Consider the following 14,588-nt stretch of genomic DNA (forward strand, 5'->3'; position numbering starts at 1 on the left):
GGAGAGGGACATAGGGAGAGGGACATAGGGAGAAAAAGATGGAGGGAGAGAGGGAGGGAGGGAGAAGGAAGGAAGGAAGGAAGGAAGGAAGGAAGGAAGGAAGGAAGGAAGGAAGGAAGGAAGGAAGGAAGGAAGGAAGGAAGGAAGGAGGGAGGGATCGGAGGGAGGAAGGGAGGGACTGGGAGGGAAGTAAGGAAGGGAGGGAGGGAGGGAAAGAGGCGGGAAGAAGGAAGGAAGGAAGGAAGGATGGAAAGAAGGAAGGAAGGAAGGAAGGAAGGAAGGAAGGAAGGAAGGAAGGAAGGAAGGAAGGAAGGAAGGAAGGAAGGAAGGAAGGAAGGAAGGAAGGGAGGGAGGGAGGGAGGGAGGAGGGAGGGAAGAAGGGAGGGACGGAGGAAGGAAGGAAGGAAGGGAGGGAGGAGGGAGGGACGGAGGAAGGAAGGAAGGAAGGAAGGAAGGAAGGAAGGAAGGAAGAAGGAAGGAAGGAAGGGAGGAAGGGAGGGAGGAAAGGAGGAAAGGAGGAAGGAAGGACTCTTTATTAGATGAAATACCCAAAAGCCCTTTTTAAATTTATGAACAAATTATCCACTCCTCTTTCTAATCCCTCCCCAGAAAGCACTTGTTTCAATCTCCTCTGTTCATTACTGTTAAAACTCTCTGTTGTCTAATATCTGGGTAGATCACCACTGGTAAACTAGATCTATCAATTGATACTGGTTTGGGGGCCTCACCCAGTACAGCCCAGGGATTCTCCTGGCTCTTTCCTCGGGGATCACACCTGGTGCGACTCGGGGCGGGGGACCATACGGGGGTGCCAGGGACCGAACCCGGATCGGCCTTGGCACCACACCTGCCGTCCTATATCACTGGAGCCTTCTAATGCTGCCGCCAGACCCCCCACTGGGTCATGCACCTGCAAACCGCCGTCACACCCAAGAAACCCTTTCTAGTTGCTGAACCGTTGGCACTCCGAGCGGCTCGGCAGGACCCAGGGCCCCGTGCCCCCTCCCCAGCCCGGGAGGAGCCCCCGGGCCGGCCCCAGCCTTACTCCTCATCCCGCAGCGTGTCCTCCTCCTCCTGGATCTGGAACTGGTTCTTCACCGGGGCCAGGTTCTCCGTCTTGGCGTTGTAGTTCCGGAAGCAGACGTTGAGCTTCTCATCAAACTCGTTGACCAGGTCCTCCATGGACTTGAAGCTGATGATTTCCGAGGAGAAGTTCTCCAGCTCGGAGAGGGACGGGTCCTCGAGCGGGTGGGGCGACGAGCCGTAGGAGCAGCGCGGCTTCTCCTCCCGCTCCTGCGGGCAGCACGGCCGCAGGTCCTCGAACTCTTCGTCCAGACTCACCAGCGGCGCCTCCATGCCGGCTCGCGAGGGGCAGCGCAGCGGGCGGGGCTCTTGGCTCTGGAAGCAGACAGGGGGCTGAGTTCGACGGCGCCCTGGGCTGACTTCCCGCCCAGTGCTCTGTCCCATGACATACTCTGAGCCCCTGGGGACCGGCTCCCCTGCGGCACCCAGGAAGCCCAGAGAGCCGAGGCCATCAGCCCACACTGAGCGTCCTGGAGCGGGGGAGGGCGCACCTGCCCCTGTGCCCCACTCCAGAACTCCGGGGTCCCAGCAACTTCAACTTCCCCCAAATCCGGCCCCTTTTCACCCAAGAAACACAATAGGAGCGAGCAATGCTTCCCATTCACGGTGGGAGTCAAAGGGGGATCTTGAATTAACATCTGCTCGTTGGGCATCGGGAAAACTTTTTCAGTGTGGTCAATGGCTTTGTGACCCTTATTCTCAGCGACATGACCCCACGGACAATTTGAGAAGCTAGGAAGGAGGGAGGCCCAAAGTCCCCTCGTCTTGGCTCACAAGGGCAGGCAGGAGTCACTGTCAGGTCTGTGAGCCCCGGCTAAGGGCTTGGAGTGGCTCCTGGTAAGTCCTGAATGCCAAGACGTTCGACAGCCTTTCACTGCTGTTATAATACTAGTGTTATTACTCTAGGACCAGCCACATTCTCAGCCATCACTGTATCACTGTCATCACCGTCATCCCGTTGCTCATCGATTTGCTCAAGCGGGCACCAGTAACGTCTCCATTGTGAGACTTGTTGTTACTGTTTTTGGCATATCGAATACGCCACGGGTAGCTTGCCAGGCTCTGCCATGCTACTCTCTACTCCTGGTAGCTTGCTGGGCTCTCCAAGAGAGGCGGAGGAATCGAACCAGGGTGGGCCATGTGCAAGTCAAACGCCCTACCCGCTGTGCTATCGCTCCACCCCATTCTCAGCCATGTGTTCTGGAAACTGAAACCATATCTTTTTGTAAAAATATGCATTTTTATAAATTAATAAACACCTGACCTGGGCCATGGCACAGCAGGTAAGGCCTTGCCCCTAGTTCAGTCCCCAGCACCCCATGGTGTCCCGCAAGTAGTGCCAAGAGTGACCTGAGCACAGAGCCAGGAGTAAGCCCCGTGGCTCAGAAACAACAACCACAAAACCTGGCCTGCCCTGAGCGCACCCAGCAGCTGGGTTCAAGCACTCGGCAACTAGCCTGAGCTACAGAAGCATCACGTTGCTTCGGGATTTTAATAGATCCCAGTTAGTGTGTTTTGCTGTAGAAATCAAACACTTTTTTGGTTTTGTTTTCTTTATTAACAACAAGTCTCCCAATGGAGACGTTACTGGTGCCCGCTCGAGCAAATCAATGAACAACGGGATGGCAGTGATACAGTGTGGTGCAGTTTTGTTTATGGGCTGCACCCAGCAATGTTCAGAGGTTCCTCCTGGCTCTGCACTCTGGAATTACTCCTGGCGGTGTTTGGGGGACCCTGTGGGATGCTGGGGAGCAAACCTGGGTTGGCCGTGTGCAAGGTAAACAGCCCTCCCTGCCCTGAAATGAAACATTTTTAATAGGGCCCCCACACAGGGGTGCTGGGAGGGTGGGGGGCTGGGACCGTCATGGCGATACCCAGGCCAGGGTTGAGCACTGCCTGAGGCGCACAGGAGTGGCTCAGGGAGCCATGCAGAGCCACGACTGGACTCAGAGCCTGATGGGCTTGGCATGTGCTCTGCTACGGAGATCCTACTGCCCAGAGTTGGATTATAGCGAGTGCCACGCTGCCCACAGAGGTGGCGAAGATCTCACTCCACTCTCATCTTCCAACATTTGAGAGAGGGGCTGGAGCGATAGCACAGCGGGTAGGGCATTGCCTTGCACCTGGCCGACCCGAGTTCAATTCCCAGCATCCCATATGGTCCCCCCGAGCACCGCCAGGAGTTAATTCCTGAGTGCAAAGCCAGGAGGAGCTCCTAGGCATAGCCGGGTATGACCCAAAAAGAAAAAAAAAAATTTGAGAGAGGGTCCGGAGCACCATTGTGTTTGCCTAGCGTGTGGCTGACAAATCCCTGCCATCCCACATGTTCCCCCAGAAAATATCCCTGAGTGCAGAGCCAGGAGTAAGCTCTAAGCACCACTGGTGTGACTCCAACCAAAACAAAAATATCTGAGATCATGCACTGTCATCTCATTGTTCATCGATTTGCTCAAGCGGGCACCAGTAATGTCTCCATTCTGAGACTTTTTGTTACTGTTTTTGGCATATCGAATAAGCCACGGGGAGCTTGCCAGGCTCTGCCTTGCAGGCGGGATACTCTTGGTAGCTTGCCGGGCTCTCCGAGAGGGACATGTTCCCGGCCCATGCAACAAAGTGTCTGAGATCATGCAAATTCAGAAAATGCCTGGCCTCAAGGAAGTGGGGAGGGATTCAGAGCCTGAACCTGCCCGTCTTCATCCGTCATGACCAAGTCACGCAACACTCAGGGGGACCTTGAAGCGAGCCCCCAGCCATTCCCTTTCACCAGAGCAGAGGTTCCCACTGGCCTGACCACGCCCCCTTCAAAGAAAAACAATGACTCAGTACCCCCTGGAAATCTACCTTCTTTAAGTGAACTACCAGATGGGCTGAGCCGTAGGACAGCTGGGAGGACATTTGCCTTGCACACTACAGACCTGAGCTCAATCCTCAGCATCCCATATGGTCCCCTGCACCCACCAGGAGTAAATCTTGAGTGCAGAGCCAGGAGTAAGCCCTGAGCACCACTGGGTGTGGTCTCAAAACCAAAAAGTAAAATGTGACAGGCCGGAGCGATAGTACAGAGGGGAGGGCACTTGCCTTGCAGGGTTCTATCCCCACATCCCATAGAGTACCCCCCAGCACCGCCAGGAGTAATTCCTGAATGCAGAGCCAGGAGTAACCCCTGAGCATCGTTGGATATGACCCAAAAATAAAAAATAAAGTAATAAGTGAACTAACAGGAAATATCCCCATCCCCGCCCCCCATTATACCAGAGGCTATGGTCACCCCCTGGGTCATGCCAGCCAGTCCCGCCGGCGCTGATAGCACCCAATTTGGGAAGGCTGCCCTAGAGAAATGGGCCACAAGGCCTATTAGCCTGGAAGAGATACACCCAGCCACGAGCCACAGATCTTGTGGGCGAGCTGCCCAGACAACGCACTCCCATATCCCTTGCTTCCCCGCCACTGTTCCGGGACCCCCACTGTGAGAGTACCCTCTTCACTCACCGCCTGCCCTGGATTTTCATTTCCATTCCTCGAGGGCACAGACACCCTCTGGCCATCCTCCCTGGCTCCAGACACACACTGCCCTGCGGCCAGGCAGCTGATCAATGCAGGCTCATTGACAACCGGACTTCCTCCCCCACACAACTCTTGGGTTCAGCTTCCTCCGGCACAAACAGGATCACCTCTCTGTGCATCCACCCTGATCATTTCTCTCCCGGCTGCATACTTATTGATTGGCTAGATGCTTAAAGGAAAACCAAACTGCAAAAAAAAACATGGGTTTTGCCCTAGAAGTTCCATTCACCATTTCTACCCACAAAGCTAAAAGTCTTTAAGTGAGGCAAAGGGAGAGTCAGGGGCGGACCCAGGCAATCTTACTGGCATCAACTCGGTAACCAACACATCGAAATATGTCCTGGGCGTTCATGGTTTGCCAAGGTGCCGTGCTGTCCCCTTGGACACTGAAAATGGTGTATTTCCAAGGATGGCATCTTTGAAAGAACCAGGCCATGTGGGGTAATAGTTTTAATGATGTGTTCATCTAACAATTGCAATAGCATTAGTATATTCTAACGATCTTTTTATTTCATCTTGGTGGGGAGCCATACTTGGTGGTGCTTAGGAGCTACTTCCAGCTTGATTCAGGGGTTGCTCCCAGCAGTGTGTGGGGGTCCCTGCAGTGCTGGTGGTCAAACCTGGGTCTTGGGGCTGGAGAGACAGTCCAGAGGAGAGGGGACTTGCCTTGCATGCAGCCAGCCCGGGTTCAGTCCCTGGCACCCCTACAGTTGTGAACTCTGAGCACCAGAGTGTGACCCTAAAACAAAAACAACTGGGTCTCATGCATTAAAACATACCCAGCCCTTTGAGGTATCTGTCTGGTTCTGAGATTTATTTATTTATTTATTTGCTTTTTGGGTCACACCCAGCAATGCCTAGGAGCTCCTCCTGGCTTTGCATTCAGGAATTACTCCTGGCAGTGCTTGGGGGACCATATGGGATGCTGGGAATAGAATCCGGGTCGGCCACCTGCAAGGCAAACGCCCTCCCCACTGTGCTATTGCTCCAGCCCTCTGAGATATTTTAAACAAAAATATTTCCAAAAATAAGCTTTATTTTAAAATACTAGCAAAAGATATTTTGTACTCCCTCCTTTTTTACACTATCCTTAATGTTTTTTTTGGAGGGTTCACACCCGGTGATGCTCAGGGGTTACTCCTGGCTCTGCACTCAGGAATTACTCCTGGAGGTACTTGGGAGACCCTATGGGATGCTGGGGATCAAACCCAGGTCGGCCTCGTGCAAGACAAATGCCCAACCCGCTGTACTATCTCTCCAGCCCCTACACTATCTTTAAAATCCGGGGTTTCTTTTACATTCCAATCCATCTCCACTTAAACTAGCCACATTTCAGTGTCCATTAGCCACATGTGGCTGAGGCACCCTACCGGGCCATGTGTCTGTCAGGTAATTACTACTAACCACAAGTCAGGGCTTAGGGGTCCACAGACTCCTAAGAGTTCTTTGGATGTAGCTATATTTGATGTCACATATCTAAAAACACGCATAGAGGGCCAGAGAGCGAGTACAGTGGGTAGGGTACGTGCTTGCCTTGCCGACCAGGGTTTGATCCTCAGCATCCTGTAGGGTTCCCCTGAGTCTTGCCAGGAATGATCCCTGAGCACAGAAGCAAGAGGAAGCCCTGAGCACAGCTGGTGTGGCCCTAAAGCCAACTGAATTAAAAATAAAATCAAAACACGTAACGGATTCCATAGATTTCTTCACCTTCCAATGGAGACCAGAGCATAGAAGTTCGAAATCTCTGAGCCATTTAATAGGTGCATTTAGAAATGATCAAGGGGAGAACATGGTGAGAAGGTTTCATGGTGCGGGACCTGCTCGATGAGTCAGGACCCAGGGACACACACGTGAGTGGGGTGCCAGAGCTCGGGACACTTGTTCACCCCGAGTGTGCTCCTGGCACTGCATGGGCCCCCATGCTGCCTCAGTGTGATTGGTGGGTGTCCTAGTGACCCCCTAAGCACTGCCTGAGAAACCCAAAGAGGAGCACTGTAGCACTGTCGTCCCACTGTTCATTGATTTGCTTGAGCGGGCACCAGTAATGTCTCCATTGTGAGACTTCTTCCTACTGTTTTTGGCATATTGAATATGCCACGGGTAGCTTGCCAGGCTCTGCCGTGAGGGCGGGATACTCTTGGTAGCTTGCTGGGCTGTCCAAGAGCGGGGGAGGAATCAAACCCAGGTTGGCCGTGTGCAAGGCCCTACCTTGAATGAGTGTTGGACCCTCCTCTATCTTAACAACCCTCGACCCCGCACACACTTGTGGTAATTTCCAACCGTTAGCCAGTAGACCACAGTCTCTCACATAAAAATAATTTTTTTAAAGTATCCTCGTCTCCAAAAAGAATAGTATGAGACTAATATCCAAGGCCAGGGAAAAGAGGGGCCAGGAGGACTGGTCAATGATTGGAAATTACCACAAGTGTGTACAAGTGCATGGGGATGGAGGGTAGGTAAGATACAGGAGGGTCCAGTATGACAACAATAGTTGGAAATGATCACTCTGGACTAGAACTGAGTGTTGAAAGTTGGTAAAGAGATATACAGGATAACCTTTCAGCATCTGTATCACAAACTATGTCTAAAATGAGGGCGGGGAGAGAGAGAGAGAAGAGAGAGAAGGAGAGAGAGAAGAGAGAGAGAGGGGTGTCTGTCATAAAGGCAGGCTGGGGAGGGGAGATCTGGAGGAAAAGGGCAAAAAGGAAGAAGTTGAACTTCAGCGAGGTGGCCCAATGCTGGCACTAACGAGCTCCGAGACTTGGGCAAGTGACCAGCCTCACTCTGCCTCCATTCTCCATTTCTGGCCAGAAAAGGAAGCCCCAAACGGTACTGCCATGAAGGTGATTTGGTGGAGAAAACAGGAGCATCTTTGAAGTACTGAGCACCCTGTGGGGAACACACAATGTCCAGGAAATGCCACTGATTTAGGGGTGTAAGGCTGAAGGAGTTCTGCAGAAATGTTGGGGTGAGTGCACGCTAAGTAAGAGGAAAACTATCCCCGCGTTTTATGTGACAGGCTCCAAATGTTGAACGAGAGAACTGGACCCACCAATTTTATCCTCTTTTAACGGAGGCATCCTATGTCATCAGTTCATTCGGTCCCAGCCTGAGAGATCCCAGCTCCCCTTGTCTGACAGTCTTGAAAACTAACCAGCTGGTGGGCCAGATGTTTACACCGCCTTTAAACGCGAGCTCTTCTGGGGGTGGGTTGGGGTGGGGGATAGGGTGCTGCTCGGAGAAGGTGATGCCAATGTCAGTACCCATGTGCAGTGGCACCATCTACACAACACAAGACTAACAGGCAAGCAGAGGGCCAGGACCCAGGGCAGAGCGGGAGCGGGAGCTTACAGGAAGTGCATGCTGAAAGCAAATGGATTCAGGGAAAGTCTATTTTTTAAAAAGAAGCAGCAGATGTTAATACAGTTCTGGAGTTAGAAGTATGGTCACTTGAAATGGTCCTTAATGCAGCCTGATTTCTTTTCCCAGGTCCCTTCTGGGGAGCCAAGAGTGGCCGAAGAACCAGAAGACTGAGGTGGGACCCGAAAACTACCAGCCAGGGTCTGCAGAAGCTCTGGGGTGCGGGCAGAGAGCCAGGCTTGGGTGGGACGGTGGCTGGAGAATGGAACTCTGGGCTAGCAGTGGGCATCTTGTCCTGAAAGGGCACCCCCTTCTCACCTTCCCTTAACTTTGCTCTCCTCTCCTTCCTTTGCTGCCCCCCATTTCAACTGAAAAGTCCCTCCCTGTCCACTCACGACTCAAACCAGATGCCCCTTGCCCTCAGAAGCTAGGGCTGCTTCAAGCCATCACCTCTTTCTTTTGGATAATTTTTTTCAAAATACATGAAGGATGGCAGAACCAAGGCACCCTGGGAGAATCGTTTGGTCTTTTTTTTTTTTTTCTTTTTCTTTCGTTCTTTCTTTCTTATTATCCGAGGATCAGGAGCAGGATTACAGTTTGATTATGCCCCGTGATCTGTTCCATCTATTCTTGCCTCCCAATAGATGGTGTAATTTGGAAAAGAATAGAGGGGCTGGAGCTTGGCAGAGACCCGGCGGCGGGCAGCGCCGCGCTGCGTTAATGATGCTCGTCCAGCTGCAGCTCGGGGCGGGCACAAACGCCAGCCGGGCGCCGCGATGGGCAGAGCAGAGCCTCCCCGGGCCTCCCGCGCCTCCCGCGCCAGGCTCCACTCCGCGGGCACCGTCCCGCTTCCAAACCGCCTCGTCTTCCCGTTATTCGGACCAGGGTGCCCCCCCTCACACCTGCCCTCGCGGACCCCACATCCCCGCCGCAACCCGCAGCCGTGCCCACTACCCTGCCAGCTTCCCATTTTGACAGCGTTTCCTCGCGTCTTGCCTCCGGCGTTCTCCTCTCCCCCCCTCCTCCTGCCCCTGCATTCACCCTCATCTCACATCCCCCGCCCCCCGCCCCCCAATGTTGGGGGAAAGAAAGGCTCGGGCGAGCAGCACAATGGCTGGGCTCCGAGGCGGCGGGGCGCACCCGCGCAGGCCGCGAGCACCCCACGGCCCTGCCGGCCGACCCGACGGGCCCCGGCGCGGAAGGGCGCTGCGGGGGTCCCCGCGGGAGGAAGTGCCGGGCCTCCAGCCGGGCTGCGGCCCCGCGCGTCCTTGCTCCGACCCGCGCCCGGCTTGCACCGCGTCCCCCCACGGCTGCGGGAATGCGCGATCCCGGGCAGGCTCGTCCCCCAGCCGGGGCGCGCGCGGGTGGGGCGAGGGGGGCAGCTTCTGGGCCCAGGATCGGGGGATCCCGGGGGAGCAGAGAAGGTTCAGAAGAGTGCGAGGGGTCCCCGGAGGAGATGCCCCGTGCTCCGGCCCCCCGGACCGAGATCCCCGCGTCCCGGCTCAGCCGGACATACGCGCGCGCTCTCCCACGCGGGCGCACACGCACAGGCCTGGCCGGGGGCCCCGCCGAAAGGACCACGGCCTGGGACAGTCGCAGGGGCGCACCTCCCACCCCGCCGACCGTCCCGGGGCCTCCTTCACCCCGCCCCATCCCGTCCCACCCCACCCGCGGCCGTGGGCCGGGTCCCCCCCGGGTGACTGCACCTGTGCGGGTCCCGGCGGACGCGGCGGCTCTCGGGGCTCAGCGGGACACCCCCATGCACGGCCAGGCTCGGCGGCGGCGGCAGCAGCTCCCCCCGCAGCTCCGCGGGCGCCCGCACCCTCCGCTCCGCCCGCCCCCTCCGCCCCCTCCCCGCGTGCGCGCTCCGCTCCGGGGGCGCGCCTCGGGCACCCGCCTCGCTGGCGCGCGCAGGGGCAGACGTCACCCCGGCCCACTGCGAGCCTGCCTGGGAGCCGGCGGCCTGCCTGGTCCCGCTCCTCCTTGGCGGCGGCTCACAGCCTCAGGCTGTCTGCAGCGCCTGCAGGAGCTCCAAACAGCAGTTACTGCCAGCGTGCACCCCACAGCGTGCACCCCCCGCTGCCAACGTGCGCCCCTCGCTCTGCAGGCCTGACCCTGAACTCTCCAGGAAACCGTAGCCTCCAAGACCCCCTGCCACTCTGCTTTTAAGGGAGACAAGCTGAAGGAGGCCTGCCTGCTGCCCTTTGCACAGCCAGACCTCAAGCCATAGTGCTTCTGCCCTGCCAGGTTGCAGGACTGAAGCCAGGTCCCAGCAGAGAAAGCCGAGCAAGGGGGTCCCATGCAGGGGACCCCTGGAGAGGTCAGGGTGAGCAGGGCTACTAAGATCTTTCTCCTGTCCACCACACACAGGCCTGTGTCTGTGGGTGCTGTGGGTGCCAAGGCTGATCATGTCCTAGAGCTGACAGCTAAAAGTGCAGGTCTCTCTGGGGGGGTGGAGGAGGGGTCTTGGAGAAGCCTATCAGTCTGGTGAACCCCCAGAACTTTTGTCAAGTTAGAAAGAGGGTGGGACAGCCTGTGGGGGCCAGTGGGGAAGGCTGTAGGATGAAGCCCAGCACTTCCATCTGGTCTGGAGCCCCCCCACCTCACACACTTCCACCAGGCAAAGTGAGCCCAGCGCCCAGAGTAGGTTCCTTGGGCTCCTCCTGGCTTGAGTCAGAGGATTTCTTCCTGTTTCAGTGTGAAAGGTACTGAGAGCAACCTGCCTGCAGGGCAGAGCCTGGCAAGCTCTCCGTGGTGTATTAGATATGCCAAACACAGTAACAATGATGGGTCTCATTCCCCTTATCCTGAAAGAGCTTCCAATGTGGCATCATTGGGAAGAACGAGTAAAGAGAGGCTGCTGAAATCTCAGAGCTAGGACGAATGGAGACGTTACTGGTGCCCGCTCAAGAAAATTGATGATCAACGGGATGACAGTGACAGTGATACAGTGCAGTGTGAAAAGGTCAATAGTTACCAAAACCTGGCAGTAGACCTGTTCCAGGAGGCGCCCACACCAACGCCTTGTGCCATCTTTCCTCCTCTGTAAAGAGAGGTGACAGGAGCACTGTCCATGTGCGGGATGGGAGGAGTCACCTGGGAAGGACTTCCCCGCACATGGATCCACCAACGGAAAAGTCTTGGATGTTCTCTGGGAGAGGCCTGGGACTCCAAGCAGCAGGCACCTGCCGACCCCCTCCAGAGCAGGGGAGGGGGTCCTGCAGAGAGACTCTCAAGGCAGTAGGGAGCATAAATTCTGCAGAACACGGAGCTCCAACCTCACCTCTGAGCTGGTGACTGTGCAACTTCCCTTCTGTGAACCTGTTTCCTCACGTTGGCATCCCAATATTTGCTCTAAGGTATGCATTATATATATATATATATACATATACATATATATATATATATATTGGGCTGACGAATCTGATGATGCAAGGTGCCTAGCACAGTGCCTGGCACACAGTAAGTCTTTAATAAGTGACTTCTGTTGTTCTTATTACTGTCAGTGGAGCAACCGGAAGCTGTGGACTATTAATCTAGGCACCTGCATTATCCAACATTGAGCAAATGATTCTTCTTAAAACAAACATTTTCTCTATTTCACTCCAGTAAAAAAATATAATGGATCCTTTTCTTTTTTTGTTCTTTTTCTTTTTAGATCACACCTGGCAATGCTCAGGGGTTACTCCTGGCTCTGCACTCAGGAATGACTCCTAGCAGTGCTCAGGGGACCACATAGGATGCCAGGGATCAGACTTGGGTGGACTGCATGCAAGGCAAATGCCCTACTCGATGCCCTATCACTCTGGCCCCCCCAAATAGTCCATTTTTTAAGCCTTGCAGCCTAGTTGGCATTACACATCCATTGACATAATTATTTCTATTGTGAAACTATCCATCTTTCAATTTCCCAAAGTGAAAAGTCCATCCTGATTAAACAATAACACTCCACCTGTCCTCGTGCATCGCTTAGTAGCCAATATATTCTGCTTTCTGTTTCTCTGCCTTTGATCATTCTAAGCACCTCAGGCTTCTTTAGGCAGTCTAATCCTTTCCAACTCCTCCATGTTGTAGCACATGCCAGAATTTCATTCTTCTCCTAATCCTGGATGATATTCCATCGTGGTATTCTACATTCCATCTCTCCTCACCTCAACTTGTCTATGACATTTGGGTTGCTTCCAGCATCTGCCTCTCGCAAATGATGCTGGTAAGAACAGAGATGTGCAAACGTCAGCAAACATTTGTTTATTGCATGCTGTGATCTTCCCCAGAAGCCAGGGAGCCGGCAATGAAGGAGCTCCTTTCAAAGGCTCAAATTAACGTATTGATTTCCAAACTCTAACAATGGAACCTCCAATGGGTTAATTGTCTCCTCTGCCTCACCCTACCCCCAATGTTCATTCACCCGGAAATTCAAACTGTGAGCATTTGGGGGATCTAGGGTATGGTTAGTTGGGATGAGGCCATGTTGGATGAGGGTGGCCAATGACTGATGTTCTCAGAGGAGCGGTGAGGTGATGAAGGAGAGATTGAAGACGGGAAAAATACCAGCTAAGGGGATTTCAGGACTATGGGAATTCAGTCGGCATTAGAGTCCTCTCCCTCAAGCTTTTAGAGGGCAGGTCCTTACTTCTGACTGGCAGCCTCCTTATTCCGAGGTACTTTTTCCTGTGTTCAGTCACCAGCTTGTGGAGACGCTGTCAATAGATATAGATCATTCTGGTAAAAGCACAACAAAGGAGGAAAAGCATTGTAGGGAAAACTTGTGTCACCACTAAAAACAAAAAAATCCATCTCATTCTTTTGTAGATCAAATTCACCCTTTCACAGATCAAATTCCCCGTTTGCAGATGGAATTCACCTCTTTACAGATAAAACTTACCCTTCCGTAAATCAAAGTTATTTATTTATTTATTTTTGGCTTTTTGGGTCACACCGGCGATGCTCGGAGGTTAGTCCTGGCTCTGCACTCAGGAGTCACTCCTGACGGTGCTCGGAGGACCATATGGGATGCTGGGTGTGTAATCTCTGGGCAACTGGGGAGTCCCCCTCGGCTCTCTCTTGCCGCCTATGTTCGGTGGACTCAAGCTGCTTCCCCAGCCAGGCCAGCCAATGCCAACAGACCATGAAGGAGGGAACAGGGCCACCAGGTTGATTGGTGATCAGTTGCCTTTTATCCCATTCTCCCCACGTTCCAGTCTCACTAAGCCCCCATTCTAGTCTCACTCTGCCCCTCATTCCCGTCTCCTCCTGTCTCTCCCGCTCATCTTCCCACGCTCCCTCTCACAGCCGTGTCTGTCTCTCTGTGCGCCTGCTCCTGCATTCTCCCCCTACATTCTTCTCCCTCTGTCCCCCTTGCTAGTCTCTCCATGCTCCATCTTGCTGCCTTGGGCTCTCTCTAGTCTCTCTCCATCTCCCCATCTTTGGGGGTAGCCACCCCACCCCATCTGGCAGCACAATCAACATATCAAAGGCCCTTCCTGACCGCCCATCAGGCTCAAGGGCAGGAAATACCATCTAGGGGTGCTTCTCCTTTCCTTAGTCCAATAACTTAATTAACATCTTAATTCTACTTTTTATTAATTTTATTTATTTATTTATTTTTGCTTTTTGGGTCATTCCTGGCTCTGCACTCAGGAATTAACCCTGGCGGTGCTCAGGGGACCATACGGGATGCTGGGAACCAAACCCAGGTCGGCCACATGCAAGGCAAACGCCCTACCCGCTGTGCTATTGCTCCAGCCCTTAATTCTACTTTTTAATATTAGTTATTTTGTATGGACCCAGTAAGCGATACATTGAGCTTGTAGGGTAGTTCTGGGGATATCTCGCTATAGATCTCAGACTACAGTGCTCAGGTCAGATTAATCTTTCCTAACCCTAGCAAGGTCCTCCTCCAGTTATTACTTTTTGGATCATGGCAAAATTTGTCCATGACCATGCTCTTAACTTATAGTTAAGTATTATGGCGCTTTAGCCTAGCGCCATTTCAATGCCACGGTAGCTCACTGCTTGCCCTGGGTCCATCCAATCCCTTGTTGGGATCCTGCTTTTGGGGTGCTAGGAAGTAAGGGCAACTGAGGCTAAAGTTGAGAGAACAGATGCCCAGGAGTGAATATCATTCAGAGTCAATTAACTCCCAAGTTACAAAAGCATATCATTAACTGTCTTCCTGTGTCTATACAAAAAAGGACATTGCTCTGAATTAACTATGCAAAGGACTTAAGGAGAAGAGAAAAGCAATATTTACACGTTAACAGAGTCTGTTTAGGAGATAAAGGTGATTCACCAGTTGGAGAAGTAGAGCACAAAGAAAGAGCTTACAAGCAAACACAGAGGAATGGGAGCACTGTGATGGGAGTAACCCAATAAACCTAAGCTCCCGGTGGCAAGGCAGAAAGGGCAAACCAATGTTATCCTACAGCTGGGGACTGAACTCGGGTCAGCCGTGTGCAAGACAAACACCCTGCCCTCTGTATTATCACTCTGGCCCCCAAAGTCATTTTTTTGCAAGTTGAATTCTCCTTTTAACACATCAGATTTGTCTTTTATAAATCAAATTCACAAATTTGCAGATC

At 53.4% G+C, this 14,588-nt stretch overlaps 1 protein-coding gene across 1 annotated transcript in view; it reads right to left on the reverse strand.

Annotated features, from left to right (window-relative positions):
• FEZ1 (fasciculation and elongation protein zeta 1) overlaps nucleotides 1-9,872 on the reverse strand; it is a 39,196-nt gene extending 29,324 nt beyond the window's left edge. The window contains exons 1-2 of the mRNA XM_055131400.1: nucleotides 9,714-9,872; nucleotides 1,046-1,398 (exon numbers count right to left, since the gene is read on the reverse strand). Coding sequence (XP_054987375.1) covers nucleotides 1,046-1,356 — 311 coding nt within the window. The 5' untranslated portion in view covers nucleotides 1,357-1,398; nucleotides 9,714-9,872. The remainder of the gene's footprint in view (nucleotides 1-1,045; nucleotides 1,399-9,713) is intronic.
• Between the last annotated feature and the right edge of the window lie 4,716 nt (nucleotides 9,873-14,588).

Source organism: Sorex araneus, chromosome 3, assembly GCF_027595985.1.
Source record: "Sorex araneus isolate mSorAra2 chromosome 3, mSorAra2.pri, whole genome shotgun sequence".
NCBI classification, from domain to species: Eukaryota; Metazoa; Chordata; class Mammalia; order Eulipotyphla; family Soricidae; genus Sorex; species Sorex araneus.